Genomic DNA, 23,418 nt, shown 5'->3' with positions numbered 1-23,418 from the left:
TTAGATTTTATTATTATTTCTATGTATATTGATTTTTACCATGACTTGTACATACTCATTTGCATGATTATTTTTTCTTGGTATCCATAATTAATTAATTAATTGCCACAAATCCCTTAATTCGTTTAGTAGAGGTCGTACATATATGGGCTTAGAGGGCTACTACGACTCACCACTCTACCTTCCTAATAAGTAAACTAACCCTCGGACCCAGACTCGATTTTTTACAAACTTATTTTTCCTTCAGGAATCACACTTAGGGTTTTTATTTCTTACTTTGTTTTTCCCTTTAAAAAAAATTAAAATAAGTGGCGACTCCAAGTCTTTTTCTAAAAATCAATTTTTCACCAAATAAATAAAAAAGCGCATCGAGCAAATTACGGGGTCCACAATTATTTTATATATTATTTTAATTATTGTAATATTTAAAGGAAATAATATTTCTGCAAACTATTTTTTTTAATGACAAATATATTTTGAAAACTCCTATAGTTAATGTAAATTATCTCATCTAATATATTAAGAAATAATTAACATTATTTCCTTCTTTTTTTCTTGAAAAAATTAACATTTTTTCTTTTGTTTTTTTGTTTTTATACATATACTTCTTTCCTTTTATATATTTCAGCATTTTACTTATGACTGAATATCATGAATAAATGATTGGATATAAATGAAAGATGGAAGAAATACATTAGGTGATGAACAAAGATGCAACAAATAATATATAATAAATCTATATATATATATATATATATATATATATATATATATATATATATATATATATATATATATATATATATATATAAATTCCAAATTTAATTTAAATTATTCAAAAAGGTTGAAATCAATAAAATAACAAAATAGAATACAAGACTTGGTGGGGATGTATAAGAAATAAAATTTTGTTTGATATGAAAGAAATACTAATAGAAAAAAACATTATTTTATATATGTTTGAAAACAAATATTATATACCTTATAAATATTTTATTTATTTATTAGATTAGATTATTATAAATGAATGTATTTTTATATTAAATAATTTAGTTGATTAATTATAATATGTTAGAATATTTTGTTAAAATATTTTTAAATAAAAAATAAAATAAAAATTAGAAAATAATATATAATATCACATTATTTATATTATAAAAGAATCAATATTATTCATTATAATGATAGATCTTATAACATTGTATATAAATTTTATACAATCTTGCTCATATTTTTTCCATAAGCTTTAGATCAATAAAGGCTTAAAACCACACAAGATTTTACAATTTTTTTATTTTTTTTTATTTTTTTTTAAAAACAGTTTTCACTTTGCTTAGTCAAATGTATTTTCAAAAATGGAAAAAAAATATAAAATGAAAACTAAAAAAAATGGTTTTCAAACCAAACACTACCTAATAATTAAAATTAATTTTTAAACATTAATATATTGGTATTTTATATATCTAAAATTACCATAAAAATTAAATTTTTTTATTAATATAATGAAATATTATTGGATAACATATTCTATACATTTATTAGAAATATTATGATTAATATCATATTTTAAATTGAATTATTGGTATATTATGTTATTTTGTATATTATTTTAATTAATAGCATTTGTTAGCATGAAGTAGTACACTTAAGAGCTTACTTTGAGGATGATTATTTAAAAAAGTAGTTTTATCTAGGTTTTACAAAACTAATCTTGCCACTTGTGGGATTTCAAGCGTTTTTAGCATATGATTAAATACTTAGACGTAAAGCCTACACATTAACATCACTACTCACATGCACCCACGTGCTTTGCACGGTAACACCCACTAGCATATATAAAAGAAGAAAAACGGGCAACACTTATGGTCTACATTCGATGTTGCAAAGCAATATGAGAACATTATTTAAAGGTAATTAATCTCACACATGCCATTGATCCAAAGAATCAATAGCTTGAAAGACTAATTAAAGTGATTACATACTTAATAGGAGGGTGACAAGAAATTAACAAGTTCTTGCCAAGCTGAGTTACCCAGAACCACCAAAAAGAGCCTTGAGTCTCTGCACTTCATCATCACCAAGAAGAGTGGTCTTCTCTATCAGGTCAGAATCCAAGTTATTGCCAAACAGCGCACTGTTAAGGACTTGGAGGCCAGGGCTCGGGCTACTGAAGCTAACCCAAATAAGTGCCTCTGTCCCACCAGTATTCGCCAGGAAATGCAGCAACCCTTGAGGGAAAACCATGATATCCCCCTCTTCGACTGTCTTCACGTAGACGGTATTATCCGAAGAAATTAAACCAGCAGTGACACAGCCCCTGGCTACAAGAATTATCTCTGTAGCGCCGGGGTGAGTGTGCAGTGGAAGCACACCGCCAGGGGCTACGTCTGCTCGTGCCACGGAGACGCCAAGGCCATTCAAGACTGGGAACTTATGAACAGTTGCTGAGTTGATGGAGGCATTGAAGAGGGCTGAGGTGTTACCAGGCTCACGTAGGCCTGAATACACGAAATCATCAGCTGTTACTTCTGCAGGCGTCTTGCAGGAGTAGCCTGCAGGGCCTTGTGGGGCTGTCAAGTCCGCCACACAGAAGTCTTGGACTGCCGCATGGGAGGAGGAGACGAGGAGGAAGGAAAACAAGGCAAGAATGTGAAGCATTTTGTCTGGCGATTTTGGTATCTGATAGATGTGGTGCCAAGTACTTGATTCTATTGCTCCAAACCTTAATTAGTATTTATAGTATGAAGCATTTCAATCTTCATCATTGCAAAGAAGACTTTTTTTTTCTTTTTTTTTTTTTTTTTGGAGAGTTGACCAGATTAGAGGTAATTAAGATGATGACCAAGTCATGGCATAGAATTAATGTTGAAGAGTAGAAATTTTCAACACGACACGCAAGTAACTTAAAAATGATACAAGTAATGGTTTCCGTTAAGGTTAATTAATCTTTTTTGTATACTCATACAATTGTTGACCTGCCCAATTCATTTCTTAAGTAACTCAAACGCAACATATTTTGACTTCTTCAATTTGTTGCTTTTGTTGATCTGATTATGATCATGATTTGAACTATACATTAATTATCATGTTATATTGATGCCCCCGTGATTTAACTCCATATATTACTTACATATAAAACACTTTTTAGATTAGGAACACATTTTAGAATTACTGTCAAATGGATTTTAAACAAATTATAATTACATCAAATGGGAAATAATCATGTTTAGATAACATATAGATGGTAATTTAACATTATTCAATCCAATTCAACCTATTGACTACATAAATTATATAACTTGAAATTTGACATTATTGAGTAACTTATAACTTTTTGTCTGATGATGAGACTAACCAATGACTACCCTTAAACCAACGTGACGTCTTCGAAGCAATCCATGGTATGCATGCATATGGTCAAAAAGATTATATTTTGAACGGGTATTTGAGTTGATGATATGTAATCACAAATCATTGATTATTATCCTCAAAATAGATATATGCTTGATCTTAGACTAGAAATATTTGTTTGGCTCTGATGGAATTCTTTAGGGATAACTGATTAAAAGGGACAACCCTCAATATTGTAAAACTAACCCCCACCCACTTTTAATAGCCTCCAAAATGACCAAATCTAGACAAAAATACCCCTCAGCTACATCAACTCCTTTTTCCCTCTTATTCTAATTTTATTTCCCTCTCTTCACCTCTTTTTTATTCTTTCTTCCACTTTCTCCTTTTTTTCATTTTTTTTCCTGTTATTCATGTTTCTCTCTTTTCAGTGCATTTCTTCAAGTTTCACACATAGTTTTTCTTCAGATTTCTTCAACTTAAAGCGCTTTAAGTTGTGGCTGGATAAACAGTGTACATTTATTTATTTTTTCCATATTTTTTTCTTTCATGTTTTATTTATTGAATATTTTCAAACATTTAATGAGATGTAGTAAATATTTAAATAAGTTTGAAATTGTTATGATTTTTTTTAATATCATTTACAGCTATGAAAATAGGGATTAAAAGAAGGAAACAATCAGCTTAAATAGTGTACTGTGGAGAAACATTATCCATATGGAAAAATCAAATGATGGTAAGTAATAAAACTTATGGAATTTTATGATGGTTTTGGTATTGTTTGCATATTTGTTCTTTATATAGATGTAAATATATGTGTTAACAGGGTTTTCATATAATATATAAAGTTGTCTTTTTTAGTTATAGACTAAAACCTTACGGATATTAAGTTGAACTTGACGTATGTTAAGTTGAACTTGACGTAAGTTAAGATTGTATATAGTTATTTTATAGTAACATTATATTATTGTTATTTTATTAAATTATACTCAATTTGAGTTGAATCATTTGCAAATTACCCTTGACCTTAAATGAATTACAACATAACCAATCTTTTAGTAAATAAATATATTTTTATTGTTTAAAATAGTTGAAAGTTACAATATCTGAATTTATTTAATAACTATATACATTGTATTTCTATAGCATTATTGGTATTATTTGAGGTAGTAAAGATGATTAATAATATTATTTATCTGTTGTTTATTAAAAAAATAACTATGTGTAATGAAATAATATGTATTTAACAATGAATGAGTTTTTTAAAATTAATAACTACTTATTGATGCTAATGCTATGATGTAACTAAAAAAATATTCTAATATTATGAAGTTGATGCCACTAATTGAATTATTTTATTATTTCAGTGGTTGATGAAGTAGGAATAATGCTTTTATATGAAGGAGAATGGGTACGAGATGGAAATGCTTTCTATTTCGAATGAAGTAAAGGTAAAGGCATTAAGATCCCGAAAACTATATCATATAAAGAGTTATTAAGGGTTGTCCATCATATTCTAAAGCCAGATCCAACAAATTGTTTTCTTTCAATGAAGTATGTATTCAATGTCAACATACCCACAAGTCCTATACAACTAACTGATGATGTGGATGTGAATTTCTTTATTGGTTTAAATTGTACAAATGGTAAGTTGTCTGTTCCATTGTGCATCACAATTGAAAAGAGAATTGATAATCACAATCAAAAATCAATTTGCAATTCTTATTTCGAATGTCATATGTCTTTTGAGATTGATAAAGAATTGAATGGGGACTCAATGTTGATGCATAAAAGTAGACACATTCATTGTGATTCAGGTGAAACTCTTATTGTTGATGGTGAAAATGGACCAGGATTTCAAAATGAGTCACTTGAAGGGTATAAAGTTCATGATTGGAACATGAATGAGACTGCAATTAATGAAGAGGATTATAGGATGGATACTAACCCTACTAATGATAAGTAAGTGACCCAAATTGGCTCATTCAGAACTGGTTCAACTCAGAGTGCAGAAATCTTGACCATGATTGATACAAATGATGGTTTCATACATGACAATCCCACTATAATCGAAAATGTAGCAAATGAAGAACAAAACAAGATGCAACAACCTATAGTTAGTTGAATTAGTGATGACCATCTAGAAGAGTACCAAATATACTCAAGTAAGAAAGTATTACAAAGGAAGTTGTATATGATGGCTCTGAAAAGGAAGTTTGAGTTCAAAACAACTAAATCCATTACTAAGTTATTGCTTATTGAATGTTTTGATAAAGAATGCAAGTGGCAAGTTCGTGCTACCAAGTTGGGGATTTCCAATATGTTTCAAATAATGAAATACCATTCAACACACACTTGTTGGTTAGATATGATGTCTCGTGACAATCGACATGCAAGTCGTTGGTTGATTGGTGAGAGTATAAGAGAAACATATCAAGGGGTTGGTTGTGAATTTCAACCAAAAGACATTGTAGTAGACATTCCAAAGCAGTATGACGTTCAAATCAGTTATGACAAGGCGTGGAGAGCTAGAGAACTTGCTCTAAGTTCTATTAGGGGATCACTTGAGGAGTCTTATAACACTTTAACATCCTATTGCTATGTTTTAGAGCAAAAAAATCCTGGTACCATTGCTGATATAGTTACTGATTGTGATAATCAATTCAAATACTTTTTTATGTCGATTGGTGCATCTCTTGCTGGGTTTCACACATCAATAAGGCCTGTGGTTGCAGTTGATGGGACATTTTTTAAAGCAAAATACTTAAGGACTTTATTTATTGTAGCGTGTAAAGATGACAACAATTAGATATACCCTTTAGCCTTTGGGATTGGTGATTCAGAAAATGATGCCTCATGGGAGTGGTTTTTACAAAAACTGCATGATACACTTGGACACATTGATGATTTGTTTGTGATATTAGATCGACATGGTAGCATTGAGAAAGCAGTACATAAAGTATTTCCCTATGCGAGGCATGGTGTCTGCACTTATCACGTTGGATAAAATTTGAAGACAACGTTCAAGAATCCTGCAATTCATAAGTTATTCCATGATGCTGCCCATGCTTATCATGTTTCAGAGTTTAATTTTATATTTAGGCAACTAAAGATGATTGACCCAAGAGTAGCAAGATATTTGATGGATATAGGAGTTGATCGATGGGCACGTTCATATTCTACCAAAAAAAGATATAATATCATGATGACAGGGATCGTTGAAAGCCTTAATGTTGTGTTGAAAAATGCTAGAGATCTTTCAGTTTTGCAATTGGTTGAAGAATTGAGAAACTTACTTCAAAAATGGTTTGTGAGTTGTCAACAACAAGCAATGTCAATGTCAACTAAACTTACCATATGGGCTGATGGAGAACTTCGTTCAAGATATAATATGTCAGCAACATATCTAGTGGAACTTATCAACTCCAAAGAGTGTAATGTTAAATATGTTGGCATTAGTGCTCAAGTGAATTTAGACACTTATTCATGCACATGTTGGCAATTTGATCTTGATCATATTCCATGTGCACATGTTATTGCTGCTTGTAGATTTTACAACATTTCATGTTACACTTTATGCTCCAAATATATTACTACTAAAGCATTGTTATCTTCAGATTCAAAGTGTCTTTATCCAACTAGAAATGAAATAGATTGGGTAGTACCTGATCATATTCATAACAAAGTTGTGTTACCACCTAAAACAAGACGCCCAATAGGAAGGCCAAGGAAACTAATAATTCCTTCTGGTGGAGAGGGTAAGCGCACATCTCGTTGTAGTTGATGTGGTCAATATGGGCATAATCGAAAAACATGCAAACGACCAATTCCTTGATATCATGATAGCTTTGGCACTCTATGAACTTACATGGAATGAAAATTGTAATAGTGAGTTTTTTTATTTTTTTGGTACCCATATGAACGGAAATGTAAGTTACTTTTTTGTACAAGGTGATAGGATAAGCACATAGATGAATATTGTAATAATGATCCTTTTTTTTGCATACCCATAGAAATGGAGATATTTGTTACTTTTGTACATATATGTTATGATGAGTTATGTATCAAGTATGAATGAAAATTTCATGTTTATTCTCAAACTATGGACTCAACTGTTCTCAAGTTTATTGATAAAGAACTTGACAATAGTTAAGTTCAAGTTTTGTCTGAAAACTGTGGACTTAACTACCTTCAAGTTTGTACATAAAACAACTTGACAATAGTTAAGTTCAGGTTTTGTTTGAACGCTGTAGACTTAACTATCTTCAAGTTTGTACATAAAACAACTTGATAATGGTTAAGTTCGGGTTTTGTCTAAAGACTATTGACTTAACCGCCTTCAAGTTTGTACATAAAACAACTTGACAATAGTTAAGTTCAGGTTTTGTCTAAAGACTGTGGACTTAACTACCTTCAAGTTTATACATAAAACAACTTAACAATAGTTAAGTTCAGGTTTTGTCTAAAGACTGTGGACTTAACTACCTTCAAGTTTGTACATAAAACAGCTTGACAATAGTTAAGTTCAGGTTTTGTTTAAAGACTGTAAACTTAACTACCTTCAAGTTTGTACATAAAACAACTTGACAATAGTTAAGTTCAAGTTTTGTCTGAAGACTGTGGACTTAACTACCTTCAAGTTTGTTCATAAAACAACTTGACAATAGTTAAGTTCAGGTTAAAATGGCAATTGTAAACACAACTTCCTATGAGTTTATAGAAGATCAACTTGATACCTATTAAGTCCAGATTAAATATGTTATTTTGGAATAGACTTTGACTTAATATCTATCAAGTTTGTTCATAGTTAACTTGATAGTAGTTAAGTTCAGGTGTTCTATTAAGATTATGGACTTAACTACCTTCAAGTTTGTACACAAAACAACTTGACAACAGTCAAGTGTAGTTTAAAAGGTCAATTGTATACATAACTATTGAACTACATTCATCAAAATATCCAAGTATATATATCAAGCTATCCAACTACATTTATCAAAATGTCTAATTACATATATCAAGTGATCCAATTACATATAACAAACCATCCAACTACATTATCAAAATGTGAAATATCAACATGAATTCATTACGTAGGCAAGTATTTCATATAAAATAACTCTGTTGCCATCTTTTCTCAAAACCAATCCATTCAAGCACTTGTTAATGACTTCAATGGATGGTTGTGCTTTAAGTATTCAACATATTTGATAACAAACATGCCATAATCACCACTGCATGGTACATAGATAATCAATGTTAGGGCTATTATTAAGGATTAAGTGTATAAGATATGAAAGTAAATTTAAGATCACTTACTCATTTTCCTATTGAGGAATATCTTGCAATCGTTCAATTTCCCATTCCTAGTAGTTAACTTTTGTGTCACCATGAAACCCATAATATGCTATGGAATTCAATATATGTGGCATCAATTTGGCTAATGGTTTAATGGCAACTTGCAATCTTGCATTATTATTGATGCCCATCAATGAGTCATATACATATATAATCCTTCGATGAAGGTGGACAACTAATTCCCAATGACTAGCCCGAACATTGATGGGGACATACACAATGTCAACATCAGGTCATTTGACAGAATAAAGAGGCTATAAACCATTGGCATAATCAATAAGAATGTCATTCTTTGGTAATTTGAATTGGTTCCATTTCTTACCATGTTTAATCCATCTTGCTTGAGCATTTTGCTACATAGAATAAAGTTAACATACATAAATAAATAACCAAGATCATAAGATTCATTATTACAAAAAATTAAAAATGATAACTAAAATTCAAACTACACATACCAAAAACATAGTATCCACTGTGATAAACTTTTGGGGAAAAATATGAGGATTTTCTATTCGCCGCTTCCGAAAAAAAAAAGGCAACATCAATGTGCTAACAAGTACAATAAAGTAAATTAGTTATATTATTTGGTTGTAAGCTAAACATAATAATAAATAAAAATAAAAACAAAATGCATCATTTACAAACCGTGTCAGCAAGCCATGAACCATGATTAGACAGTGATTGAAACCATTTTTTATCTATATGGATGTAGTCAATGTCAATTATAGACCTTTGACATCAAAGTAGAAAAAAAAAAAAATTAGTAATTTTATAACTTATGAGAACACAAATTTACAAGTATGGATGTATACAACTCACCCTTGGTCATCACTCATCCACTTTTGAAAGGACTCTAATGCTTCTTTAAAGGTTGGACGCAAAGGATCAAATAAAGTTAATGGTTCTTCAATCTTTTTTCTTAGTTTCTTTCTCTTGGTGGGATCTGTAAAAGGGTGTTGCAAGATACGAGACTTTTTAATCTCACGTCTTCGCTTAAAAATGGTAGAAGATAGATGGTAAGGTATGACATTTACTGAAAACTCACCCGACATAGTTGGGGTACCAAACAACTTGGCAATATCAATAATTGGATCATCATTAGAGTAATCATCTTTCAACTTTTTAGTCATGTGTTTTTCTACAAGCTGAAGGTTTCTAGAAGCTTCTATACCAATGTTCACATCCATGGACTGTCATTCCTCTCCACTTCATCATCTATAACATCCTCAAAAATTCCAGTCTAGAAATCAAAGCCAATATTGTTGTCCTTTTCTTTTGTACTAGATTTTTTGAATCTAATGTCATGCATAACGAACTCTTAACATAAAATTGCATACACCACCCAACAATAATAAATATGAGAAAACACAAATGTCAAAACATTAAAGTATTAGAAAATATAAACAAGTAAACATGTCACTAACTTCTAATAAAAGTTGTTTCAATTCATCCATCTTCAAGTTGAGTCCTTCAATTTCTTTCTTTAGATGATTGAAATTTAACTCTGAGCTTTGTTGAATTTCACAAACTCCATCATAATTTCTGCACATATTGCACATAAATGAAATAAGAATTTAACACTTACAACATTTAAATATATATCTATATATATATATATATATATATGACAAGTTTGTTCACTTTGAAATAACACACTTGTTAAATTTTGGTTTTTTCATGATTCCTGCAGACTTAACTTCCTATAAGTTTATTTATAATAAACTTAACACTAGTTAAGGTCAGGTTCCATATGTTAATTATGTGAACATCTTATATTAAATAAAGTACAATAAAAAAGAACATGCATGCATTATTTATGATGGCTAAGTTTATGTTTAGTTACCTTTATTGATGGGGCAACTGCATCATTTGTTGTTTCTTCTGCCATTGCAGCAATAGCAGCAGCAACATATGGAGTTGTGTCAGATGAACTTTTTTCATGGCTTAAGTCATCTTTCTTGACATCTTGTGAGGCATTTGATTGGTGCAACATTTCTGCTAAAGCTCCTTGTTTATCTACATGCTTGTAATAGTCTTGTTGTTGCTCCTCTAAAGTGAGTGTTAGAAATGAATGAAAAGTTAACTATAAAGTCCAAATCAAATATAATTATTAATAGACAATAATACAATAATATTTATTATTGCATTCTTAAAATTTAAAAGTAAAGAATTACTTACATGAGGATCTAGAAAGACCCTTTCAACTTCAATAGACCTTGGAGCACTTGTTGCACTCCAATTTAATATTCGAGGATAGCTCTCAGAAACACAAGTGGCATATTTCAATCCAATAAGTGGAATAGCCTAGTATGCCCAAACCTGGAAGGCATATGGAAATCCAACAAGACTATATGCTTCAACTGCAGCTTCTCCTTTTACTTTCTTCTTATCTTGGTATTTGGATACCTGTTTCTCCAAAGCTCTTTGCAAACCAAATAGTGTCATCTCATAACAAATCCCCCCTCCCCCCTAATGGATACTTGTTAAAAGCCTCCAAATTATCAACCAAAGCAACCCATTCCATATCTATTAAATTTTTCCAACTCATCATTACACACCTTGTTTTCTCCTTGAAAGTATGTGTCCCTTATTCATAATGATTTTTTTATCACATTTTGGAATAGGACCAAAACTCAAGCCTGTAATCAATGCAAACTCTTCTTTACTAAATCTTAAGCCCTTTGACTTTAATAAAATCCATATTTCATTGTCTTTTTTGGTTTCACATTGACATAACAACAATTGATGAACAATTTGGGCTAGAAATCTAAGTTTGAGAAGGAGTAAAAAATGACCAAAACATGATTTTCTAAACATCTCCAATTGTGGTTCAGTCAATTTCTTCTTAATATTTTCAATGGCTACCAAGTGAGACAAACATGCAATTTTTCCAGGAAAGTACTCCTCTTTAGGTATTTTAGATATAAAAGATAGGAGATGAGGAAGAATGTCAATCTGCAAGATAATAACAAATTTTAAAAATATCAATATAAATTGAGCAAAATTATATTACCAAATTTATCCAACTATGTTAAATGCATCATTTCGTATTACTTCTCAACATAGACTTTATTTTTCATATTATTTAAGGATGTCATGCCTAATGCTAATATTCTAAAGATATTATTTTACTAATGCAATTGAAACTATTATATTTTACTAAGTTGCAGCTACAAAAAATTGCAGACATTATTCTAGTGTTTATTGAAATTTGAAACAAAACCAAACCATTTTGAAATTGCAACCCGTTGACAATGAACTTGATAGTAGTTAAGTTCAGTTTTTTCTTAGTATATATATTTAAATCAAAATTCTAAATATTTGGATAAAATAATTTCATAAAAATTATATTCAAATACGTTATGAATTCATAACAAATAACTTCATTACACAAAATTTCAAAACCTTTTGATGGTAAACTTGATAGTAGTTAAGTTTAGTTTTTTCTAATCATTCAAATATTGCTTTAAACCTTGGACTATAACCTCACTAAGAAAATTTTCAACAATTAGATTATCAATTCATTAAAAATAAATTCATAAAAAAATGATAATCGATTTAAAGGGATAAAATTAAAAAATAAAAATAAAATCAAAATCAAAATTTCAAGTAGAAAATTAATGCTTACTGAATCAATTGATTTATTCTCATTTTCTGATGACGATGATGAGGTTTCAAAACCTTGCTTTGTTTCACTTCCCTTTTTTCCCAAAATTTTATACCTCTTTTGTTTCATATTTTTCATCGGCGAATTTTTTTCTTTCGACATTTTCATGAACTAAATTAACACACAATATTAGAAAGATGAAAAATAGGGTTTGATTTAAAAATAAAAAATAAAAGGAACCAAAATAAGACACTTAGGGTTTTCTTCTCATTTCATGGATGAAGATTCATATGTACAGTTTGAAAAACTAAATCAAAGAATGAACCAATGAAACTTACTTTCTGTTTTTTTTCCTTGTGTTGTGTTGCCTTTTTGTTCTCTTGCAATAAATGGAAAAGTCCTTCGTGATTTCTTTCTTGCAGGTTAACAGATGGAACAAATGGGTTTGCAGGGTAAGGAAGAGACGCAACATAGAGGAAAATTGGAGTTGAAGGGAAAATGGACTGAAAAGATAGCTGAGGGGTATTTTTGTCCGAGTTGGGTCATTTTTGAGACTTAAATAAGTGGAGGACTTAGTTTTGCAATATTGAGGGATTTTTGTCCCTTTTAATCGGTTATCCCAATTCTTTATTGTTGTATTGAAGGATTAATTTGGGAAGGTTCAATGTGAATAATATTTATAAAGTCACATTAGGACTTTTACTTTTCATATGCCTTTGTTTTGATCACAAATCATTTATAAATACATGTTTAAAATGTTGGGAATTTATAAAGTCAGAATAAAAAGATATATAAGAACCAAAAAATTATTATATATGGTTTTGACTTTTTAAAATAATTAAATGTGAAATTAGTTTTTAAATTTGTTAGAAAAATATTAAGCTTCAAAAATATCTTCATTACTTGTTAGAATACTTGAGATTTGAGGTGATGATGATCCAACAAGACAATGTGGGTTTGTTGTGTGATCTTAACTTCCACATTGTTGATTTGAAAGTATCTTTGGATGGATACAAACAAAATCTTTGAATGTAGAAAAATCTTGGTGATGTCTCCCCTCCTCTCAAGTCAAGTCCACAACGTATGAATCTATCATGGAAAAGCCCATATTAAAGAATCTTCAAGTGAAGAGAAAATATGTAATTTTGAAAAATGAAATTTGTTTGAAAACATCGCAATGGCTTGATCAATTCGATCCAAAAGAAAATCTTAGCAGATCCTTGTTTACCATCACTGATTTTGACAACAAATATAGTCCTAAAATGGACAGAAGAGAGAAGGAAGACAAATCAAGTTGAATGATGTCATTTGGGTTGGCCATGCACTAGTAGGTTTCAAACCTTTTTGGTTCAGATCAACAATCTAAGAGTGTATTTGGTAGTGATTCTAGGAATTGTTTGTAGTCTTTTTTTATATTTGAAAGATAAAAAAATTTAATTGTTAAAAATACTAGAAACACTTCCAAAAATTAATGTCAAACGTACTCCAAATTTAGTCATATATGTCAGCACTTAAATAAATTAAAAGTGGATATGATATTAAAATGTTACCATGGAAATTTCTTAATCAAAGTCGGCTCAATTTGTGTAAATTATAGTGGAGTCTAATATAAAAAAATTAAATGTAGGTTTGATTCGATTTGTATCATGGTTTGGAGACAAGAAAGCCAAATTTCAAACCAACAAAGTTGGTTTTCAAAATTTTCAAACTTAATTCAACTTGAAGATTTTTGAAATTTGATCAATCATATCAGTTTTTAATTGGTTTAGATGGACGTTTTGGTTTTTCGTGTTTATCATGATATTTTTGCTTGGTCAACATGGGAAGTGCGGTCAAAGTTAAATTTTTTGCAGCTGAGGGGGAAACCAAAAGACTCATGTGGTAGTTGGGCCAAGCACTAGGCTAAGTTTGCTTCTTGTAATATTTGATATAATTTAATAATAAATGTATATTTGTGAAACTTATATTTTTTTATCAACGTATACAATTTTATTATGAAATATGATAAATTATATTATACATATATCAATTTCTTAAACAAAATAACTTTAAAATATCTATTATACTTCTAATTTCATTTTCAAGAGTTTTTTTTTTATATTTTTATAAGTTTCGATCAATTTTAGGTCAATCAATATTTTGTGTCAAAATATCCGTCGATATATCTCCAATATATCCAATATATCCACAAAATTAAAGTACTGATATTTTTATCCTTGATTACATCCATAATGTGCCACAAGTCACGATTCATTTATTTTTAACGTGAAAGTCATGGTATTTTAATGAATGGGAATGGAATCCCAATGGTCAGCATTGCGTTTCTTTTAAAAAAACATACATGCTAGGCCTCGACTTCGGTTTCAAGCCAAATACCAAAGGTCTTCTCTGCAAACCAAGATTTCATGCTAGTTTTCATGCAAATTTGTACTCTATAAATACCTTCTTTCCTGCTTCTCCCTCCACCAACTTCTTCTTTACACCTTTCTTCCATGGCTAGGAGTTGTCCAATCTCAACCTCTTTCATCATCATCAGTGTTTTAAGCTATTTAACATCAAACATAGGGTTAAGACCATGGCCTGATGTGCTCCCAAATGAACTCCAGTCCCTCGATATTGTGTCTCGACTCAAGGTGGATCCTAATGCCACTAGAATGGCCTCTAGGGATTTTGGCAAACTTGTTCATCCACCAAATCCAGTTACAGTTCTTTATCCTTCTTCCATAGAAGATATTGCATCTCTAGTCAAGTTCTCTTATAATCGTTCCTTTCCTTTTAACATAGCCTCCAGGGGCCAAGGCCATTCCCTCTACGGACAAGCCATGGCTTCTCATGGGGTTGTGGTGGAGATGAGATCGTTAAATAACTGCAGTCGTGGAAGTGGAATCAGGGTTACCAAGAATCCGATATCAGGTTCCTATGCTGGTGCTGGGAGTGAGCAGCTATGGATTAATGTGTTGCAAGCTATGCACAAACATGGACTTGCACAAGTGTCGTGGATTGACTATTTGTACCTAACAATTGGTGGTGCACTCTCTAATGTCGGAATTAGCAACCAGACATTCCACCATGGTCCTTAAATCAGCAACGTCTATGAAATGGATGTTCTTACTAGTATAATATTTACCCTTATCCTCCTTCTCATTCTCATTGTATGGATAGAAGATGTGCCTTAGGTACCAAATGCCTTTAAAAATTATCAGAAATTTTAATCAAATGGTTGCATGAAATTAGTTTCAAATGTGGGACAAAAATTTCCATTCAAGAGATCTATTAATTACCTGCAAGCATCAAATGTTTAGAGTTTGCTTCATTTTCTTGATGAAGTGAGCATTTTGTTTGATTCAGGTAAAGGGAAACTTGTGACTTGTTCCAAATACACAAACTCCGAGCTATTTTTTATGGTTCTAGGAGGTCTCGGGCAGTTTAAGATTATAACAAGAGCAAGGATCGCTCTAAAACCAGCACAAAAAAGAGTAAGGGTAAAGCAAATGAACCCAGTAGATGATATATGACTAATATATATATGTAACTGAAACAAGGCAAGAGCAATACTTTGGAAAACCCTTTTACTCGTGTTCCTCATTTAATTAGTATGGCCAATTTGATTGTAGGTAAAATAGATACATATGTTTTACCATGACTTCTCCACATTTTCTAGAGACTAAGAACATTTTATTTCAATCAATGGATTGGACTATTTAGAAGGTTCATTCTTCATGCAAAATAGTCCTCTTAATAATTGGATATCCTCTTTCTCACCTTCTGAATACCTAAGAATATCTTCACTAATATCTAAGAATGGAATCATCTACTGCCTTGCAGTGGTCAAGTATTATGATCGCCATATAGTTGATGTGGTACATATATAGCTGATGAATTTCTGTTATTCCCATTACCTATACATGTATATATCTGCTAGGTTAAGCACATATATACTAGGTCATACTTGACTTGAGAATTATTGTCTTATAGGAACTCCAGGAGCTGCTTAAAGGCTTGAATTTCCTTCCTAGGTTTTGTTTTCACAAAAGATGTCTCCTTAGTAGATTTTCTAAACTGAGTTCATAGCAGAAAGCTAAATCTTCAAGCAAAAGGATTGTGGGATGTTCCTCATCCATGGATGAATCTCTTTGTTCTGAGATCCCGTATCTCATACTTCAACTCAGGTGTCTTTAGGGACATTCTCCCTAAAATAAACTAGACCACTGGACCACTCGTCGTCTATCTAATGATCCGAAACAAGTGAAAATTCTGAACCACCAAGCTATCTTGTTTAATGTAGAAATAGATTATTGATTTTAACTTTGCTCTCAAATCTGAATAACATATGTGACTGAAAGTTTTATATACATGGCAGGTGGGATGATAGGACGTCTACAGTTATACCAGATGAAGATATATTCTACACTATAGGATTGTTGCATTCAAGTGGGGCTAATGACTTGGAACCCTTGGAGAATCAAAACTAAGAAATAATCCAGTTTTGATAAAGCTGGTATCAAGATTAAGCGGTACCTTTCCCGCTACACAACCAAGGAAGATTAGATGAATCATTTCAGCCCGAAATGGAGGACTTTTGAAGATAGGAAAGCTCAGTTTGATCCAAAAATGATATTATTGTTGAAAACTCCATTGAATATTAAACAGGAATCGCATGTTAAATCATATAAAATTTCTGCCTGACAATTTACAAAATAGGAAAAAACCTGAGTCCATTATGGATGTTGAAGAAGTATGGATCTTCTAAGGCGATAGAGGAAGAAACCACCTTATAGGTTTTCTCTCTGTGATGGGAGGCAAGAGAGGGAAATGATCTATATTTTCAAAATAGGTTGAATTAACACCAAACCCCCTCTTTTGAATCCTTATATATTAGTTTCTTCTATGCCTCAGGGACCATACCCTTTGGAATGTTGGATCACATGTGTCTTAAGCCCATCATCTGAGACACATATGGCATTGGGCTCTACACATAAGGTGGCCCATGCTTTATAACAAATATAAATTAAATATATATACAAATAACTTAATCATAAACTATGCTTAATATGTGTGAGTCCATAGTTATTCTAATAATCTCCCACTTGGACCACATAAATTACCGAACAATGTTCATGATAATACTTTATTGAGTTCATCTTTGCTATCCTATCTAAATATCCTTTAACAATCCGGTCTACTAATTATGCTAACACTAGATTAAAACAGCCTTTGTTAATCATAATTATAACTAGACCCATCAATGATCACAACATTAACAAAATTAGCAACTGGATCAAGTATGGATGTGTAGCATGGAAATTACATAGAATGTGATCTTTAATATGTCTATTTCCAATTAGTCCTACTTTATGACTAAAAATAGTCAAATTCCACTTTCAACACTTGATGCTAAATTGCTTTTGAAAGTTATCATTTTAATTCAGAGTATTCAAATACAATAGTCTTTAGAACCAAGGTCTATACAGATAACACAAACATAACAATACATCAAGAAAACAAACACAAAAACTAAATACAAACTCCCACTATACTACTAGCACATCATTAATATGTACAACACTCATATGTGTGACATGCTCATGATATACTTTGGGTGGCAAACCCTTAGTGAGTAGATCCACAATCATGGAGTTTGTGCTTATGTGTTCAATTGATACTTGAAGACTCTGAACTCTTTCTTTCACAACCAAGAACTTGATGTTAATGTGTTTAGACTTTGACAAACTTCGATTGTTCTTAGAATACAATTCTATAGCCTTATTATCACAATTGATTCTCAATGGTTTCTCAATCCTATCAACAATTCAAAATTCTGTGATAAAATTCCGTAGCCATATCCCATGGTTTGATGCCTCATAGCAGGCTATGAATTCTGCCTCCATAATGGAAGAAGCAATAAGTGTTTGTTTAACACTTTTCCATGAAATTGCTCCTCCAGCTAACATGAAGACGTAGCCTGAAGTGGATCTCCTACTATCAAGATATCCCACGAAATCAGAGTTCGAATATCCCACTATCTCTAAATGACTGGATCTTCGATATGTGAGCATGTAATCTTTAGTTCTTTGTAAATACCGCATAACCTGTTTTGCCTTTTTCTAGTGATCCATACCTGGGTTACTCAAATATCTGCCCAACATTCCAACAATGTACGCAATATCTGGACGCCTACAAACTTGTGCATACATGAGACTTCCTACTGCCGAGGCATAGGGAAACCTTTCCATATCCTTCCTCTCAAGTTCATTTTTCGGACATTGGTGCAAACTGAATTTATCACCTTTTGCCATAGGTGTGTCCCCTGGTGCACAATTGCTCATGCCAAACCTACTTAACACCTTATCGATGTAGTACTTTTGTGATAGCCCAAGTATACCTCTTGAACGATCCCTATAGATCTATATACCCAGCACAAAAGATGCATTACCAAGATCCTTCATGTCAAATTTACAAGATAAAAATCGTTTGGTTTTATGCAAAAGTTCCACATCACTACTTGCAAGTAGAATATCATCCACATATAGCACCAAGATAATGAATTTGCTCCCACTGAACTTGAGATATATACATTGATCAGCTGTGTTCTCCTTAAAACCAAATAAAATAATCACTTGATCAAACTTTTGGTACCATTGTCGGGATGCCTGCTTTAAACTATATATAGACCTTTTTAATTTGCATACAAGTTGCTTTGAATCATTACACTCAGAGTTCTCTGGTTGTACCATGTATATTGTCTCATCAATGTTACCATTAAGAAATGTAGTTTTAATGTCCATTTGATGCAACTCTAAATCATAATGAGCCACAAGTGCCATGATGATTCTAAAGGAGTCCTTTGATGAAACTGGTGAAAAGGTCTCCTTATAATCAATGTCTTCTTTTTGAGTGAAACCTTTTGCGACTAGGCGTGTCTTATACCTAACAATGTTGCCTTTTGCATCCCGCTTGGTCTTAAAAATCCATTTACAGCCAATCAGTTTTACACCTTCAGGCAACTCTACTAGGTCCTAAACACCATTGTCTTTCATTGATTTCATCTCATCTTTCATAGCTTCTATCCACTTTTCAGAGTCAGAACTTTGTTTGACTTGACTAACTAAAATTGGATCATCTTCCAGACCCATGTCAAACTCATGTTCCTGGAGATATACAACATAATCATTTGAAATTGTACTTCTCCTTTCTCTAGTGGATCTCCTTAGTGGCACTTGTACTTGAGGTTCTTAAGGTTGTTGAGTTACCTCTTCATGAACTTGAACTAGTTCCTCAACTTGAGAAGGAGGAATTTCAGGTGTGTCTTCAATCTCTGTTATTGGTTGTACATTCTGGATAGTGTCATCTATTATAATATGACCATGTCCAGTTGCAATGATAGGAATACTAACAGATTCCTCTTCAAATACCACCTTTCTGAATGGCTCTCTCCCACTTAACTCAACATCCTTAATGAACTTAGCATTGCCCATTTCAAAGAAAGACCTAGTTGAGGGGTCATAAAACTTGAAACCTCTCGACCTTTCAGAATACCCTACAAAGTAGCAGCTCACAGTTCTAGAGTCCAATTTCTTTTCATTTGGTTTGTAAGGCCTAGCCTCAGCTAGACAACCCCTGACATGCAAATGCCTTATACTAGGTTTCTTGCTAGTCCATAACTCATATGGGGTTTTGGCTACTGCTTTGCTTGGGACTCTGTTCAAAATATAAACTATAGTTTTGACAGCTTCGCCCTAAAGTGATTCTGGCAAGGTGGAATGACTAATCATACTTCTTACCATATCCTTAAGAGTACGGTTTCGCCTTCCATTTTGGCTTGGAGTCCCTGGCATGGTGTACTGAGGAACGATACCACACTCCATCAAATATTTGGCGAATGGCCCTGGACGTTGCCGGATCTGTCATATCTACCATAATATTCACCTCCACGGTCAAATCTAACGGCTTTTATTTTTTTCTTTTCAACTTCAACTTTAAAATTCTTCAGCACATCCAATGATTGAGACTTCTCATGAATCAAATAAAGATAGCCATAGTGTGAGTAATCATTAATGAAAGTGATAAAATATTGTTGTTCATTCCAAAAAGGGGTAGGAAATGGACCACAAATGTCCGTATGTACCAATTCCAAGACGTCACCGCACCTATTGGCATCCTTTTTCTTCACATTTGTTTGTTTACCCTTAATACACTTTATACAGACTTGAAAGTTTGACAAATCAAGTGGATCAAGAATTCCTTCTGACACAAGCCTTTGAATAGGTTGATTTGAAATATGACCTAAACGCTTATGCCATAGCATCAATGAATTCTCCTTTGTTAATTTTCGCTTAATGCCACAATTACTTGAATGCAAGGTTTTATTACCATTAAAGGCCTTTATGTTCAATTTGTATAACTTATCTGTTAGACTACCAGTACCAATAACACTTGAATTTAGATAAAGACTAACCATTCCATTTCTAAATGAACAAAAAATATCCATATTTTTCCAAACATGAAACAGAAATTAAATTTCGTCTAAACGATGATACCACAAAAGTCTCCTCTAAATTCAAAGTACATCCAGAATCTAACTGCAATCTAAAAATACCAATAGACTTCACTGCAGTCTTGTTGCCATTTCCCACATAGATGTATCTTTCACTATCAGTTGGCATTCGTCTCCTTAGGCAACCCTACATCGTGACACTTATGTGAGTAGTTACACTCGTATCTATCCACCAAGTGTCAATAGGCACTATAGTTAAATTAATTTTTGAACAAACAAGATTGAGAAGTGTACCTTTCTTTTCACGCCAATTGGCGTATTTGGTACATGTCTTCTTCATATGACCAGCCTTCTTGCACAAGAAATAAGTGATCTCCTTATCTTGTTTCTTCTGCACCTTTTGCTTAGATGTCCTAGAAAATACAATTTATTTTCCTTTATTGTCCCTCTTTCTTTTCTTGCTGGTACCAAATCCCTGAGATGTGGAAGCCAAGTAAGCACTTTCTATCTTCTCTTATTTCAATCTCTCCTCCTCTTGTACACACTAAGCAATAAGCTCATTCAGAGTCCATTTTTCTTTTTATGTGTTGTAACTAATCTTGAATGGACTAAATTGTGTAGGCAGAGAGATCAAGACCAAGTGCACAAGTATGTCTTCTAATAACTATAACTTTAGTGCCTTGAGTCTAGTTACAAGATTGGACATTTCCATTATGTACTCCCTTATATTCTCTTTTCCTTTGTACCACATGGAGACAAGTTTACTAAGAATAGTGTTTGTCTCAACCTTTTCATTTGCAGCGAATCGGTTTGCTATCTGGTGTAAGAATGTCTTAGCTTGGGTCTCCTCAAGTATTGCACCCCTTATAGCTTCTGGAATTAAGTTGTTCATTATCATTAGATTCATGAGATTGGATCACTCCTATTTTTCCATAGTAGCCCTATGCTCAGCAGTGTTGACACTAGTAAGGTCCGCAGGGTGATCTTCTCTTAATGCATAGTCCAAATCCATGCACCTGAGCACAATTATAACATGCTCCTTCCATTTCTTGAAGTTTGTGCCATTAAGCACGGGAATGCTATTAACATTAGCAGATATAGAAGATGTTGAATCCATAACATTAAAGCTCACAATCAGTCACAAAAAATATCATACATATATAAATGGATAAAAATTTGACATATATATATATATATATATATATCGAGGCCTATTACAAGATACCTAGCACAAACATTAATATTCAGTCTTTGGACAAAAATATCAACTTGTAATTGATATTCTTTTACAAAATTAGTTCATAAATATTGCCAATAACACCGAAGCAATATGCCTGTCTTTGGACTGACATACATCATGCAAGGTAAAATTTATATGTCACACATTCATGATTGCTTTATTTATTATTATATTAAAATAATCTTCCTTTGGGCCGATTATTTTACATAATAATAACATGTTCACATATTTCAAAATAAATAAAATTATATAATATAAGTTACTTTGACAACAAATATACATAACTCATTTATTTTAAAAATATTAAACACAAATGTAACAAGAAATGGTAAATTCGTATATTTAATGTGGTACAAAAAAGAGAATACAGAAATTTATCAAAATCATAATTTTTTAGGGTACAAAATCATAAACAAGTATAAGGGTCTCGTAGCTCAATTGGTTGAGCGCAAGGCTCTCAACCTTGTGGTCGTGGGTTCAAGCCCCATAGTGGGCGTCTTTTTTATTTATTTATTATTATTATTATTTATTTATTTATTATAAAAATGGTCCAAATTTCCCCTTCACAGCCCAATAGTCCATGCCCACTCATATTATTGCAAGACAAGCCATAGGGGCTTAAACTAGCCCACACACCCACATTGAGCCCCATGCCCCAACAACTTTCTTCGACTCCAAAAGATGCCAGTAGCGGCGCCATCATCTAATTGATGTCGGTAGTGGCTCCCAACAGCCAAGGACACTAAACGACGCTAAAGGACGGCATCTACAGCGCTTCTCCGATCGCCAAAACGGCACTTTTAGCGCTTCTCTAGGCGGCATCGTAAGGAAGACGCCACAATCCCTTCTCCGACCGCCTATACGGCGCCAGAACGGTGCCTCTCCAGATGACATCGTAATGAAGATACCACAGTGCCTTCACCGACAGCCTAAATAGCGCTTCTCCAGACAGCGTCGCAAGGAAGACACCACAACGCCTTCTCCGACCGCCTAAACGGCTCCAGAATGGTGTGAACCTGAGAGGGTGTTTGCTGAAAGGAACACCATGGGCGTCACTCCGACTAGAGAAATGGCATCTTCAGGCTACTTCTTTCTCACTTTCAAGCAGACTGATAACATGGGTTTGAAGAGAAGCGCTTGGATGGTGGCTGGTAGGAATTTGTTAAGTATTACTCCATTGGGTATGGGCATTTTTTTAGTATTCAGATATGAAGGAAATTCCATTTTCCATGTACTTATATTTGATATGACTACTTCCGAGATTGAATATCCTTCCACTAATGCCCCACATTATGAAGGATATGGGGTCTTTCAGTTCTATTTTTCTAGAAGATTGTGGGAACTTTTCTTATTTATTAATTAAAGAAGTAT

The 23,418-nt window shown here is 32.4% G+C and overlaps 1 protein-coding gene, 1 non-coding gene and 1 pseudogene across 2 annotated transcripts; 2 read left to right on the top strand and 1 right to left on the bottom strand.

Annotated features, from left to right (window-relative positions):
- Positions 1-1,808: 1,808 nt before the first annotated feature.
- LOC117918957 (auxin-binding protein ABP19a-like) lies at positions 1,809-2,686 on the bottom strand. The gene has a single exon (XM_034835954.1). It carries the CDS (start codon positions 2,656-2,658, stop codon positions 2,029-2,031), a length of 630 nt encoding a protein of 209 aa, XP_034691845.1. The 5' UTR covers positions 2,659-2,686; the 3' UTR covers positions 1,809-2,028.
- Positions 2,687-14,805: 12,119 nt separating this feature from the next.
- Positions 14,806-16,999, top strand: LOC117918139 (annotated as a pseudogene).
- Positions 17,000-22,470: 5,471 nt separating this feature from the next.
- Positions 22,471-22,543, top strand: TRNAE-CUC. The gene has a single exon. It is a non-coding gene; the product is annotated as a tRNA-Glu (tRNA).
- The last annotated feature ends 875 nt before the right edge of the window (positions 22,544-23,418 follow it).

This window comes from Vitis riparia, chromosome 7 (genome assembly GCF_004353265.1).
Source record: "Vitis riparia cultivar Riparia Gloire de Montpellier isolate 1030 chromosome 7, EGFV_Vit.rip_1.0, whole genome shotgun sequence".
Taxonomy (NCBI): Eukaryota; Viridiplantae; Streptophyta; class Magnoliopsida; order Vitales; family Vitaceae; genus Vitis; species Vitis riparia.
The sequence above is the reverse complement of the archived record's forward strand: the minus strand, read 5'-3'. Positions and strand labels throughout refer to the sequence as shown.

What these genes read in the sequence shown, in the direction of transcription:
- LOC117918957 (XM_034835954.1), bottom strand. Translation starts at nt 2,658, where the DNA reads ATGCTTCACATTCTTGCCTTGTTTTCCTTCCTCCTCGTCTCCTCCTCC.